This window comes from Oncorhynchus keta, chromosome 12 (assembly GCF_023373465.1).
Source record: "Oncorhynchus keta strain PuntledgeMale-10-30-2019 chromosome 12, Oket_V2, whole genome shotgun sequence".
In the NCBI taxonomy this organism is placed as follows: domain Eukaryota; kingdom Metazoa; phylum Chordata; class Actinopteri; order Salmoniformes; family Salmonidae; genus Oncorhynchus; species Oncorhynchus keta.
The window spans coordinates 3,676,498-3,692,123 of record NC_068432.1 but is presented as its reverse complement, the minus strand read 5'-3'; the positions used below and the strand labels follow the sequence as shown (position 1 = coordinate 3,692,123).

The 15,626-nt window shown below is 41.7% G+C and overlaps 1 protein-coding gene across 3 annotated transcripts in view; it reads left to right on the top strand.

Annotated features, from left to right (window-relative positions):
• Positions 1 to 3,627: 3,627 nt before the first annotated feature.
• LOC118390878 (gamma-aminobutyric acid receptor subunit alpha-6-like) overlaps positions 3,628 to 15,626 on the top strand; it is a 37,077-nt gene continuing 25,078 nt past the window's right edge. The window contains exons 1-9 of one of the 3 annotated variants that reach the window (XM_035781591.2): positions 3,632 to 3,900; positions 4,040 to 4,170; positions 4,654 to 4,721; positions 5,770 to 5,990; positions 6,270 to 6,352; positions 6,450 to 6,593; positions 6,970 to 7,122; positions 11,918 to 12,171; positions 13,846 to 14,099. In XM_035781591.2, coding sequence (XP_035637484.1) covers positions 3,866 to 3,900; positions 4,040 to 4,170; positions 4,654 to 4,721; positions 5,770 to 5,990; positions 6,270 to 6,352; positions 6,450 to 6,593; positions 6,970 to 7,122; positions 11,918 to 12,171; positions 13,846 to 14,099 — 1,343 coding nt within the window. In that variant the 5' untranslated portion in view covers positions 3,632 to 3,865. Of the gene's footprint in view, positions 3,901 to 4,039; positions 4,171 to 4,653; positions 4,722 to 5,769; positions 5,991 to 6,269; positions 6,353 to 6,449; positions 6,594 to 6,969; positions 7,123 to 11,917; positions 12,172 to 13,845; positions 14,100 to 15,626 lie in introns of those variants that run through there. The other 2 variants (XM_035781594.2, XM_035781593.2) reach the window with 2 other exon arrangements.

The window sequence follows — 15,626 nt, the reverse complement described above, 5'->3', positions numbered from 1 at the left end:
GGGGTGAGTGTCTTGGGGTGAGTGTCTTGGGGTGAGTGTCTTGGGGTGAGTGTCTTGGGGTGAGTGTCTTGGGGTGAGTGTCTTGGGGTGAGTGTCAGCTTTCAGCCACAGTTGGGAAGAATATCCGAGCGACCTTGCCAAACAGTGCCTTTTGGTGTCTTGGCTTCAAATATGGAGATTCCAACGGAGTAACTGGAGCTCTTCCACCAGCAGACCTCCCACGTGAGACCCTCATGTCAACATCTGCTCCTCACTCCTCCTATGTCTCCTCTTCCCCCCCCCCCGTCTCTGCCCCCTCACAGATGAGCCCTGCTCGGCTTACCTCAGAACAACCACTGCCCACCCACACCACCTCTGCAGGCTCTCTGACTTTGACTTGACTCACTGAGTTTCTTTTTTTGTAACAGCGAGCCGTTACCATAGATACTGTATAATAAAGCAGAATTGCCACATCCACTGTTGGCGGTATGTTAAATATAACACAGCACTACAGAATTGCTACAGAAGTATTAAACACATTTACTTTATACATTTTGACTAATATGTCATTGAATACAAACTTGGATTAAAAGTAGACATTGATCTCATAGAATTAGAGAAATGTTGTAATCTGGTGTTTACCCAGAGTTGATGTTAATAACTAAAGAGGTTATGCAGTAAACAGGGGATATAATTAGTATTGAAAGAGACTGACACTCAATGACAACAACATGTCCCAGATCAGCTGGCTGTAAAATAGGACATTCACTGGGTCACAAGCTGGTGTCTGTATTTTAGTGGAGGAGGGCCTGCTCGTCAGCCTGATCTTTTACTAGCTTTTTTAAAATTATCATGAAATGCTTTGACTGCCTCTTAGTACACCACAGCATTAGCTAACCTTCTGCTGCTGTCCATGGTGCTGAAGTTTTAAGACTGCCTTACCTAGGTCTGGTAGGATTATGCCACTGTCCATAGAGCTGAAGTTTCAATTGCAGTTGGTTGCCTTACAAGGGTCTATTGGGAGTTGTGTTGCTGACCATGCTGTTGAAATGTACACTACTAAAGTTGGTGGGGTGAATAAAGTCAACTTTCCTTCATTCCATGTCAATGCACAATTATGAACAATAACATTTCATTGCATAAATAAAATGTGCTTTTTTTCTGCTGGAGATGCTGAGTATGCCCAGAAGTTGTTGTACTGACCAAAACAAAGTACCAAATGTTCTAGTTTCTCAGGCAATTTGGTAAAGGTCTCTTTTACAAAGGTCAGGGAGTTAGAAAAAGGTTTCTGTGAAGCAAGTAACTGCAAGGCACTGAGAAAGCTGCTTGATTGAATTATAATACTTGAAAATCAAGGGTTATTTGCGAACACTCAGACGTCGTCAGGGGCTTAATCAAGTTTAGTTTTGTCATCTCTGGAGTGACTCAGTTATGACACAAGTCATGTAAAATATTTGTATCTTAAAAAATGGAATGGAAAACCCTCACCGTTGATGTGTGTGATATCCTGGCTCAAAATGTCTACAGAAATACACATTGGTTATGAGTGTAGTTAGCCCTCAAGTTACCCCTGCGCAATATGAAGTGCTTTGAGAGCTGTATAATGCACAATGTTAATATAATCCATTATTATCATTATTAACATGTACGCAGTTCAACTCTTAAGATTCAAGTGATCTGTTCAACGATCCAGAGATACCTTTAATTCAAACACTGCATATTGAATGGAATGAACCAGAACGAATGCTTCCCAGAGTAGGATATGTTGTATCTGGAATATTAGCAATTAGGCTCCACTTGTGGGCCAAAATGCCTTTCAGCGGCACTATCTTTGACCATTTGGCACTTTATGACATAGATGATGCTCCAAAGAACAGCAAAGCTTAAAAATCACCATATCTATCTCTGCATCAGTGCACTCTGGGACACCATCATGGATTTGTGTGCGTGTGTGTGTGTGTGTCAGTCAGGGAGCACACCTCGGCCGCTTCAACAGAGATGTGATGGTCATGGTCTTCTTAATGATCTGTGGTTGAAGCCCCTGCTGTATTGCCTTCTGAACGGACCCCTATTCCCATAATGGATGGCACGGCTCATGTGATGAATAATGCTGTGCCCATTGCACGGTGCTTAAACCTCACTGCCATGGAGGTGGATTAGGGTAATGGCCCTGTGTCATTTCAATGGTGGCATTACATAGCATGCCAAGCAGATTCACACCAGTGAAATAAGCTCCCTTCCTAAAGGGCATCTTGGCTCAGAGCATGGCTTCCATTAATGCTCAATGAATCATATTACACAGTAATGTTTACTATAATGTTAATTCAACCACTGCTCCCATCTTTCTTTTTTTACAGATGTTGTCATCCAGAGCAACTGACAGTGCATCATTTTTCCTACTGCCAGCCCTCTATGGGATACGAACCCACAACCTTGACATTGGAAGCATCATGCTCTAACAACTGAGCTACACAGAACCGCAATCATTATCATGCCCCGACAAGTTGAGGCTGTTCTGAGGGCAAAGGGCGGTGCAACTCAATATTAGAAAGATGTTCCTGATGTTTTGTACACTCAGTGTATATTTTCATGACTATTCCCTTGACCGCCTACATTTAACACATTTTCTAAAACGTAGACACAGCGTTACCCACTGCACCACATCTTGAAGGAGATGAGGTGGGTGTACACTGTTCAAAGTGCATTTATAACATTATATAACTTACATATTGAGTACAATAACACTATGATTGTGGGATATCATTGCATAAATCATTTATAACACTTTTCACACTTTTTTTAATTTTTAGAAAACATGTGTCTCCGTTAGATAAATTATAAATATGGTGAATATGTTATACCCTTCATTTAAAGGATATGTAAAAGTTACAATTAAAAGTTGTCTGCCATGTTTTGTTCAGACTAACACTGTAGAAGATAAGCACAAAATATGAATCAAATATTAATAGAAAATCAAAGTAGAGACTGTGGCAGAGAACTTATTTGAACAAAATAGCATATCATATTTGACTGCACAAAGCACTTTTCTCTCCCATTTGTCTTTGCGCTGTATGAAATATTCCCCTATTTCCTATTTGAAATGAGATCCGTTGTTACTGTACTTGTCAGAATCAATGTGTCCATACAACTATGATTCTATCTAAGTGGTATAACACAAGTAATACTTTTTTTTTTGTAACAGTCAAATTTGAAATTTGGACAATGTCACTCCAGGTCAGCAAGAGTTGAGTGAGACAGCAAACCTCCTACTCCTACTCCTGCCTTGCCACCACCACCACCACCACCACCACCACCACCACCACCACCATCCTAGGCTTTTCTCCTTTATTTTGTATTTGTTAACACATGCTGACATGCAGAATATTTGAGCAAGCATGAACAGACTGAAAAGCTGTTTGACATGTCCAAGGTCAACAGGCAATGAGTATTGATGCTTTATCTCCTCAACTTTGTTATGAATTAACATCTGTAGAATGCTCTCCACCACAATCATTTAAACCATCTCTGGTGTAATCTCTTGCAGCAGGACATTTGAGCCTTTTCCAAATCTCCAAACCGGTCCTTGCTAATTCCCCGCCAAAAAACTATCAGTTGATTTCTTCCTTCTAATGTCCCATAATGCCTTATTCGATTATTTTCAATGCCCTCCGTCCCTGCTCTTCAGTCTCTTAAAACTCTTTAGTTTTTCAACTGAGCGAGTCAGATGAGGCGCAACCGCACTGGAGAAGAAGAGCAGGACTGGCGCAAATGCCTTTGCTTTTTACACTAAGCCGCGTGATCGGTGTTTTATAATGGTTTTAAATGATGGAATATGCAAATTATAACAGTTGACCAGGGCTTTTAGGCTGTGAAGTGTTTATGAGGCATGGCTTTCGTTTTCACTTTCTTTTTTCTGTCCTGGTGAGTACAAGTAACTATTCTTCTCCGACTTTACGCATGTTAGGATGTTGATCGATGTAAATTATGCAACTTTGATGCAGTAACAAGTTGCACCGAATAGAATAAGGCGACAGATAATGAAGATGTACTTTGTTTACAGTGTGAGCAATGTTTGGGGAAATAATCCGAAATCGACCGAGATTGATGGGAATATCTATTTGGATAACATTACGCGTATATTGGATAGATTACTGGATGGATATGACAACAGACTGCGACCTGGATTTGGAGGTACAGTAATGCATATTTTAAAATTCGAACAGGTTGTTTTTAAAGGTGTTAAATTCCAGTCTTCTCACTCAGTAGATAAAGTTGTACTTTCCACTGTGCTGAGGCACTTATGTTCCGGATATACCCCAATTCTTGGTTACTATCCGATCGTTGGAAGCTGCTTTTGGTGCACTTACTATAACTCAAATGTGTGCCCTCGAGTGTCCAGACAATTTATTTACCCACTTAGGGTGTCTTTCTCACATTGGGCCAATCCTACTAAGGGATGTTATTGTGCTGACTTGTGAGATATCCAACACCTCCACAGGTCTAGTAAATGTAAACTGGCAATGGGATATCATTAACAATAACATCGTTTTTATCTTGTCGATATTTTACGTGCTTCCTTTTGTTTTTAGATTGACATGCTTCCTTTTGTTTTTAGATTGAAGAGGTATGTTTATTTGGCTTTGTCTTATGCCAAACCAACACTTATCTTTGTAGGTCCAGTTACCGAGGTCAAAACAGACATCTTTGTAACCAGCTTTGGTCCAGTGTCAGATGTTGAGATGGTATGTGGCCGCAGTACTACTTTATCCAGTCCATTTCTATAACACAAGACTCCAGAGTAATGGCAATTTATGGATATTTCAATACACACTTGTGTTATTGCAGACAGATAATTGCTTGTTGCTCTCAGTCCTAGAATGTCCCTCCACAGTCTCAAGTCATGTTCCTACCAGCCATATTATTCTGGCATTTGGGCAGAATGTCATTAGTGCAGCTTAGGGATTTTAATCTGGTTGACAATCTCTGCCAGTGAGGGTCCCGAGCCTGCTGATCGTTTTATTTCCTTTACCCACTATACCATGTGATACATTAGTAGCCATCCTACAGGCAGTATAGATAAGACCCTTCAGAGCAGTAAAGCCATCCATTTTGTCAAAAAGCATTCCCGGATTGAAAAAGTCATATCCATGGTTACCGTTTGGATCTTCAGTCATTTGTTTTCATATAGAGGAGTTGAGAAATATGGATATGAACAGTAATTAAACAGATCACAAACAACACAGAGGGGATACTTTAAAATATGACTTCTTTTCCCCCCAAACACTATATATCCATTTTCTGAAATGTTGGTAAATGAACTTTTATTGTTTAAAAGAACATATGAAAGAGATTGGTTTTGTTTTTCCACTATCTAATCATGGCATGGGGTTGTTCAATGACAGACATGTATTTGTTTAAAATCTATCACTTGATGGTTTCATTTCAGAGACAAATAATCGTAGTTTTTTGCAAAACGCTATATACATCTGCCTCACTCTCAGATAAATAAGTAGTACTGCTAGGTTTTACACGGTCAAATGTAACAAACAACTACATTTTGAATAAAGAACTGTACACATCATAGATTTAGATAAAACGAATCAATGCTGGAATATGAGATCTGTATGTAAAACAGTTACATTTGACATTTTAGTCATTTAGCAGATGCTCTTATAAAAGTGACTAGTCCATTCATCTTAAGATAGATACAGTAGATGAATACATATCACAGTCAAATATGCTGTATATGAACATGATTGCTGATTTGACTTCCAAACCACCATGTTGTAGGAGTACACCATGGATGTATTCTTCCGTCAAACGTGGATTGACGAGAGGTTGAAATTCGAGGGCCCCATCGAGATTCTGCGCCTCAACAACCTCATGGTCAGCAAGATCTGGACGCCAGACACATTCTTCCGGAATGGCAAGAGGTCCATCTCTCACAACATGACCACTCCCAACAAGCTGTTCCGCATCATGCAGAACGGAACTATCCTCTACACCATGAGGTACTAATGAGTCACACAGCCATCCAGGTCCAGGATAGACCTACGTAGTACTCTCTGTTCTACTGGACAATCTGAGTCTCATTAGAACACATGGGTATGGTTGAGCTGTCTGTGCATTATACGCATACTTAACCAGGCGCATTTCTATGAGTATTGCTTTGTTTTGAAAATATGGTACTACCCCACTGTATGCGGGTGTGATTTAGTTATACATGATCATAGGTGAGCGTAACTACTGTACATACAGTGTGTCCAATACTCTTTGCCATTCCATTGCAGATTGACTATAAATGCGGAGTGTCCCATGCGACTGATGAACTTCCCCATGGACGGCCATGCCTGTCCTCTCAAGTTTGGTAGTTGTGAGTTGTCTTGATAAGCCTTAGTCAGACAGATGGTTCAACCAGAAGAGCTGGTGATCACATACTGACTACAGAATCTTTTATTTCTGCTGTCCAGATGCCTACCCCATGAGTGAAATTGTGTACACATGGAAAAAAGGACCACTGTTCTCTGTGGAAGTACCAGAGGAGTCCTCCAGCTTGCTACAGTACGATCTAATAGGACAGACAGTGTCCAGTGAGAGGTTAAAATCCAACACAGGTAAGAATGTGTTCATTCACTCTATGCTTAAGTATTGCTTACAGAAATAGGCCTAAAAAGATAACTAAGCTAACTAACTGTATGCATCCTGTATGCATATGGCTTTGCAGGATTCCAATCTAAAGACATTAGTACATTCTAAATGGAATTTTCATCTGAATCTTTGCTTTTTTGGTACACATTCAATGTGGGGTATTTGACAGGTGCTACTGTATGCATGTACTGTATGCATGATGTCTCCCCCTGTGATACTCACTGTCTGATCTGTTGTCTGTAACACAAATCAGTATTGTGCCCAGTGATTTTCTGATTTAACAATGTTGCCTGTTAGAAACTCTGCGCCACACAGACATAAATTCCATTTGTTTCCTGACAGGTGAATATGTAATCATGACTGTTCACTTCCACCTGCAAAGGAAGATGGGCTTCTTCTTGATCCAGACATACATTCCCTGTATCATGACGGTGATCCTGGCTCAGGTCTCTTTTTGGATCAATAAGGAATCTGTCCCTGCTCGAACTGTATTTGGTAGGCCTCCTCCTGATCGCCACCTTTACTCCCTCCATGTCTCCACTGGGTTGTCCACCATGCTTACATGTTGCAAGGTCACCCCTGAAGGTCCCATTATGAGTTGGAGTTCCTTTGGAGTGACACAATAGAGCCACTTTAACGTAACAAAAGAACAAAGGTGCATTATACCAATTCACCACTCATTACATGATCCATTCGGTATCCTTTTATGTAGATTAGGTGAGGATATAGTATTTTAATGTTCTGTCTTGGCAGAACTTGGTAATGGTCTGCATTCTATGGAGTGCTTCACTTAGTGGAGTGGTGCTCGAGATAAAAGGCAGCACAGTCGCATGGTAGCTCTCAGACCTTCTACCTCATTATATTTATTTCCTCCAAAGTGGTGGAGCAGAATTAATAGTAAATAACTCCTACTTTGAAATCAGTCATACCGAGAGGGTTGGGGGGGGTGATGCTGTTTACTTGGACTCGTTCCGAGGACTTGCAGATTCCGCTTGTTCCCATTACATCATGCGACACTTGTTTCAGCCTCTAGCCTCGGAAGCATGGAGCTCCTAAGTTTAATTTGCCATCCTTTCGATGTTCAATTTGAATTTCCTCAGTTACATTTTCGCGAGCAAGGAGTAGTGGCTACTGGCCTTTGTAGATTATGGCTCTCTCTGGAAGCTCGTCAGCATTTTTGAAAATCCCACACAGAAGCGAAAGATATCAATCATTAGTACGTGTTTCAAGTTGGGCCCCACGTGAAACGCACATATGCGGAAAGTCATTAACCTCCCACATCCCACTGCTTTCATTTCACACAGTTGCGGGGGAGCGCTGTGAAGATATTGGAGTGTTTTTAGTGTGAACATGGTGTGTCCTTTAGGAGGCTGTTGCATAAACATATTGGATTTTCCCCAAACCCAAGAATGACAGGCTTTATCTTCACGGTTTACACGGTTTGTTTTTGCGTTCCAAAATGCTACGATTAAGAGACTGTAAATTGCTTCTGTAAATCCAATGTATTTGAATGCTTTGGTGACACAACAACATGACAACCGTAATATGGGGCACAGCGAGAAGCCACACAAAAGAAAATGCTGGGTTGTTTGGATGACCCAACTGCTGGGTTGCAGGTATTGGGTCACTTAGTTGGGTTGTTTTCTATAAAAAGAGCAAGGTTGGGTTGTTGATGATATGTGGTATTGAGATATGACCCAGTGTGTCAGATCAGAAGACTGGAGGTGTGGCTTAGCAGTGGTGTGACTTTCAGGAAGTTATTTTGGGCTACCCGTGAGAGTAAATGTCATTCCGGTTCATCTGTTCTGTTTATTGTCATCAAATTTTAAGGTTAAACACTGACACGTTTGTAGCTTTAATGAGGCTTACACAAGTGTTCCTTAAGAGCCTATGGATTACATTAAAAAGACCCAGCTGCTGGGTCAACCCAGCACGAAAGTGAATAAAAACCCAAATTATGTTTAAATTAACCCATGTTGGGTAATCCAAACAACCCGAATGGCTGGGTCACAATAACCCAACGTGTGTTCTGTCCAATATTTACTCAGCGCTGGGTTACCAAATAACCAAAATTGGGTTGTTTTAAACCCAGCATTTTTGTTTGAGTGCAGTAGCTAAATAGGTTGTAGTAATGCACTGGCAGGTGCAGAAGGAGAAAGAGAGAGATAGAGAGCTATGCAGAAGCACTCCATCAGGACTAAAGCACACGAGCCATTGTTGTTGTGACTCTGGAAGAGCTGAAAGTCCCCCGAGCTGAAGTCTCGCAGACTTAATTGAGTGGGCCTAATTCGTACCTTGCTTTTAGCCTATAAGAGCGCACGGATGCCTCAGGCTCCTCATTTCTTTCTCCTGTCTTTCTCCTTCATTTTCTTCCTCCTCCTCTTCTTCCCTCTCTCTCTCTTTCTCTGGCCTCCTCAGCATTTTTTTTTACTGACACGATTTCTCCCATATCCCTCTTCCTCAGTGTGATCATTACCAAGTGCATGAGTTTGACAGGCAGTGTTGGCCATTGGTGGGTTTTTTTTATAGAGAGTTGGCACTGCAGCTAACTTTATCAAGAGTTCTGTACTGGCTTTCAGCGCTGAAGCAGTGCTTAAATGCAGTGAAACATGATTACATCCACTTAAATGCTCTCTACATGCCCCCCTGAGCAAATGAACTGTGTAAATATGTCATTGTTAAGAGCATAGCAGGGCAGTGGCCAATGGACCTTTTTTGTTGTCGACAGTTTTAGCTTAATGAAAACAATCTCTGCTAAATTATAGCTGTACCCTGTTAATGGACCAGTATAGAGCATGTCCCTTATGCGAATTAATAATGACGTCGATAGTGTGAGGCCAGCGATTCAAACTCACTTTGAAGAAATGTGATGAGATTTATTACCATGGACACATTGTATCCGCGCATCTGTTTGTATTTGTGAATCTCCACAGTGTTATTTATTCCTTGCTCAGATATCTGTTGCCACGTTACATGCAACGGGGATTGAGGCACAACTGCTTTGCCTGTTTGTTGCTATTGTCGTTGTTATCGTCAACAAGATCCAATTTGCGAATAGAAATAAATGCAGCCAATCAATTTCCATAGTAGCCCTTCCCCAGATGAGGTGCCTGGCCATAATATTACTTAACACTCTCAATCAATGGCAATTTATTTGTACTCCCTTGAAACATAACTTGCAGTGAACCACTAGAAATCAGCAACTCCATTCTGACAAAGCTTGTACAGATTCAAATTCGCAATCAATTTATTTTGATATACAGGTTAAGTAGTTTATTACAACTTTGGTAGTCTATGAATATGTTCAGTCTCTTCCCAATGTTATGAGGAGACAGGAGGGTGATTTCCTGCAAGTCTAGATAGTCCTGTCGGTGAAGTCACTTGGCATTCCAATGAACCTTATCTAATACCAGGAGAAAGTATTTCAGAAGGCTTTTATGCGTACTGTATAGCACAGTAAATTGCTTCATATAATCTGTGGACAGGACAGCCTTTCTACACTCTCTTCATTATCCAGGATTGGGACTGCTATTGCTCTTTTTCCCTGTAAACTTGTTCCATGTAAGCCTTCATCAATTCATGTGTCCCATCCTTCTCATCATCATTACTCTCCTGCTCCTCCAGGCCTGCTTTGCAGCTCAATCATCCATTGTCTCCCTGAGATGAAACTACACTACCCCGGCATCTCATTCCAATCCGCATCCGATTGATCACCATGTGTCTAACTCTAACCTAAGGAAGTTGTGCTGCTCTGGAACTATCATCATCATCATCACTAAAAACAGGCCGTCCCATGAACAGTAAACACTGTGGCTGGTATGACAAACTTCATCCACCCCAACCCTCCTCTGCTTTTAGAGCGACGTAAGAAATACCTTGCTGTGATTTCAAATGGATTTGTGTCCAAGACATAACCGGAATACTAAAAGTTGACCCAAATGAAAGTTGACCTCATTTATATGGATAAATAGCAGTGTCATCTATTGATCGTGAGAATCAGCAACCCAAAACATGGCTTAGTTTCCTCAGCTTAAGCTTAGTGTTACCATAGTTGCGTGCCCTAATCGAGTCCTGTGATACCATGTCTCCAAAGAGCATGCCTAAATTGCCTGACTTAAAGTTGATTTAGGCATGCTGTTACCGTAGGAACATACTGTATTACCACAGGCCCTACCACTCCTGTGTTTGCACGCAATGATGTTAAGGCTAAGCTGTGGGTGAGTAAACTAAGCCATGTTTTTGGTTGCTGCCTCTCAGGATCAATAGATCATGCTGAGAGTACACAGTGTTACTTTGAAAACCCTACCGTTCCGTTGGTGAATTTGTTATCGTGTATGACTCTCGCTATTGGTGAAGTGAATACATTTGACATAATGGGTGAACTATTGATTTTCCTAAAGTAAGAAAGATTGGACTTTTTTACATTTTGCTGGCCACTTGTTTACTCAAGTTTCCAGGCTGAATATTTTATAGCGCTACAGGTATCATTACTTATCAATATATATAATGTCTACGTCTCAGATACCAATGTGCACAATTGTGACCCTCCATCCAAAGGACAGTAAAGACTAAGTGCACTGTTTAGCATTGAATTTGGACACAAATGCATTTCTGAATGTAGGAGCAAGGTTAGTGGTTGAGTAGTGTGAACTTGTGTGAAAATGAGGCTAGAGATTAAACATCATGCCCACAAATTCACCCTCTGGCGAAGTAGGGCATCAATTACCATCTAAATTATGAATGGGCTCTGAGGATTTTATGCACTGTAATGCAACGCTAATCTTCATTTTGTAGGTTGCTATTGATGAAGTTACAGTATCTTCAGTTATTATTAACGAGACAGCCTAATCTGATGAACTCGAGACACTATTTTTGCTCAAAATGTTCAGTAATGTTAGATCAGTGTCATGAGAATTACAGCAGAAATAATTTCATTCTCTGAAAATATATGATAAGATTTGATCTATTGGGTTCATAGAAAGAACCATTTTCAGGCCAAATGACATGCTTGAATAGACAACCATTTCCCCTTAAGCTATTTCATTGCATGTAAGCTCATGTGTGTTCACATTAAACTTCTTTAATGCAAACCACTGGATGGTTGCTTGTCAGACCCTCCAACCCCCTTCACTCCACTCCTTGCCCTGAAATCACCACTCAACAAGATGATTGGCCTGGTACCCTGGAAGCCCAGCCAGTCAACCCTGGGGCTCTGGGAGATAGACAACCAAATGTATCCTCGATCCAGTATCTCTGTCTAAAATCTCTCTATGTGCCCTGTATATCCCAGGCATTACCACTGTGCTAACCATGACCACACTCAGCATCAGCGCCCGCCACTCTCTGCCCAAAGTTTCCTACGCCACGGCCATGGACTGGTTTATTGCCGTATGTTTCGCCTTCGTTTTCTCAGCCCTCATCGAGTTTGCAGCAGTCAACTACTTCTCCACGCTGCAGGCCAACCGGGAGCTCCGCAAGGTGGCCGCCGTCAAGGCAGCCCAGGAGGCTGCAGAGGCCGGGAGGAGTGACGGGGAGTCCTCTTCGGTAATCCACCCCCTTCTCCCTCCTTCCTCCTCGTTTTACACTTCTCCCTCCCTTTCCCTTTCCTCCCATTCTCTATGTCCCTCTCAACCCCCGCTCCTAGTCTATGATAACAAGAGCGTTTGACGAGAAGAGACAGCCAGTGGCTTCATGAACGCGGTTGCTGCAGATTATGTAAGAGGGATAGATGAAGGGAATATCCAGGCAGATCATTACAGGCTCAGAAGAAACCTTCATGCTGGAGGGGAAAGGCAAGCCCAATGCTTTGTGCTTCTGTGGGAGAGATACTATTATTAGGTGACTGCACCAAATACATGAAGGCCGACATGTAGGTTTTTCACATAACAAAATGAGTAAATAGTCAAACTGAGAGGAGCTCTATCGGACCATCTGTCACCATTTTGAATTGCTATCTCTTTAAATTATTATAAAAGGCAGCCAAATCTAAATGACCTGGATAAGATGTTGACTGTTTATGACTGGTTTACTGGTTGTTGACTGGATAAGATGTTCACTATTTATGACTGGTTTACTGGTTGTTGACTGGATAAGATGTTGACTGGTTTTTGACTGGATAAGGTATTGACTGAGTCTACCAGCTCTTCCTTAGCTGAACACTAAGGCATTATTATATTATACACGGATTTAAATGTGTGTCAGCATGCTAACATTCCATTTGTTCACCTGATTGGTGAAATTGAATTAAAGACAGGACACTTGTGATGACTTCCACACAAGCCAAATTGATAGAATAAGCTGTGTATTATGTTGCACTATTAATCCTGCATTTTTCATCCCATGAAAACAAGACAATGTCACACAGTATTTACATTTCATGAGGTCTTCCGTCAAGCTCTAGCGATACTAATTCAGTATGCAAAACAATGTTATATAGTATATCTACTGTATAAGAATTTGCTCTGATCATTGTGGGATTTGAGCCTGAGAGCCAGCAGAGAATTCAAGCCTGTTGTCATTTCAGAAATAGCTGCGATATTAAAGCAGTGCGAGCCGCATGATCCCTGCCTGATTTCTCACCTCCGTTGGACTCGCACAGCATCCAGCAGCTGACATTTTCAGCTCCAACCTGCTCTGTGATGGAAGCCAGTTAAACCTGTGCCAGCACCCCCACTCTACCCCACAGCACCCCTCACAACCCTGCCTCAGTACCTGCTCCCCACTCCACACCGCCCAACTGTGCCTCAGTCCCTGGTCCATTCACTCTGCAGCACCACAGTAGCCAAATACTATTTATATATATATATATATATATGCCATTTAGCTGACGCTTTTATCCAAAGCGACTCACAGTCATGTGTGCATACATTCTACGTATGGGTGGTCCCGGGGATCAAACCCACTACCCTGGCGTTACAAGCGCCATGCTCTACCAACTGAGCTACAGAAGGACCCCTATTAAATACCAAATGTTGTATTGATGAATGCATCAATGACAATATCTTTTATGACTTTGTGCACATGGCATACACCGCCGTGTTGCTACAGGAAATGGATTCAATTAAAACTGCGTTATGCCAACAACAACAAAAAACAGTTGATTTCCTATTTTAATCTTAATTGCCGATGTCTTACTGATGTGCTGGTCATAGATTTACTGTGCAGACCTGTTCTTTCACTCACCCCTTCCACCCACCTTTGTGTTTGTGCGCCATACAGGACGCCAGCAGTATGCTGAAGAAGAGGGTGAACTCTACGCCTCACTTTGAGAGGCCAGCGGAGGTGTTCCCTAACCCTCCAGTGAATGCCCAGGCCTTCCTCCAGCAAGGCTCAGCCGTGCCGTCCAACAACTTACTAACAGGCACCAGCATCATAGACAAGTACTCACGCATCCTCTTCCCTCTGTCGTTCGGGGCCTTCAACCTAGTCTACTGGATCGTCTATCTTACCAAGGACACCATGGAGATGACAAGGTAGAGGCGATACGTTTTCTAGTGGCTACTGTAAATGTTTGGAGGCTTGCTGTAAATGATGGCGAAAAAAGATAGTGTGTAGCAATTTCATGTAGACGGTATGTTCAGGTAGGCCAATTTGATGGAAGAAGTACAATAGAATCTATTATAGCAGGATGACCTGTAGGTAGTCATATTAGCTGTTCTGGATCCCTCTCATTGTGAAATGCATGTAGAATCCATGTGCTAATAGTTTCAGTTTTATATCATATTATTGGAACTGGTGAAGGACCACTGTTAAAATGTCCTATCATATTATATAAAAATAGAGAAGCCAGGAAGACAGGGCCACATGATGAAGAGGGATAATGGAATTACGCTGACTTTTCCCTTTAGCATGTATCCTAAACAAAAACCACTGATTACAAAGTTTAACAAACCATTCAAATCTATGCATAATAACTACTTTTAACAATTTACACAGAACATTTCACAAAACACATTTACTGGAAGAACTGTGCAGACGCTATGTTTTGGTAAGAGAATTATGGTAAAATCTCTCTGTTTTTTTATGTGACCACGTTTCCCGAAAACGCTTAAATATCTGCTTCAAATTAAGATTCAAAGATGTCAAATTTGCATTCTTTAAGATAAAATATTCGGGGGCCTCCCGAGTGGTGCAGTGGTCTAGGGCACTGCATCGTAGTGCTAACTGTGCCACTAGAGCCTCTGGGTTCGAGTCCAGGTACGGTTGGCCGCGATTGGGAGACCCATGGGGCAGTGCACAATTGGCCCAGCGTCGTCCGGGTTAGGGGAGGGCTTGGCCAGCAGGGATATCCTGTCCCATAGGGCCAGGTGTAGGGACCGTTCGACACGTTGGTGCGGCTGGCTTCTGGGTTAAGTGGGCATTGTGTCAAGAAGCAGTGCGTCTTGTTTGCTTTGTGTTTCGGAGGATGCACGGCTCTCAACCTTCGCCTCTCCCGAGTCCGTACTGGAGTTGCAGAGACAAGACTGTAACTACCAACATGATAAAACAAAATTGGGGAGAAAAAGGGGTAAAAAATAAAATAAAAAAATGGTTAAAAGCTTGGGCAAAAGACTCACTGGCACGAAAATAGTAATGGATGATCAGTTCCCGAAGGAAAGTTCCAGAAGGGCACAAAATTCTGTACCCACTCTTCAAGGTGAATAAACTTAAAGGGACACGTGTAGCTCTCGTCAGGGGTGCAACTGTGCTTTTAGAATTAAAAATATATATATACTGTATATACACCACCACAAGTTTGGGGTCACTTAGAAATGTCCTTGTTTTTGAAAGAAAAGCAAAAACAAAGTCCATTAAAATAACATCTAATTGATCAGAAATACAGTGTAGACATTTACAACATTAACAATGACTATTATAGCTGGAAACAGCTGATTTTTGATGGAATATCTACATAGGCGTAATGGGGCCCATTATCAGCAACCATTACTCCTGTGTTCCAATGGCAGGTTGTGTTCGCTAATCCAAGTTTATCATTTTACAACCGTTTTGCAATTATGTCA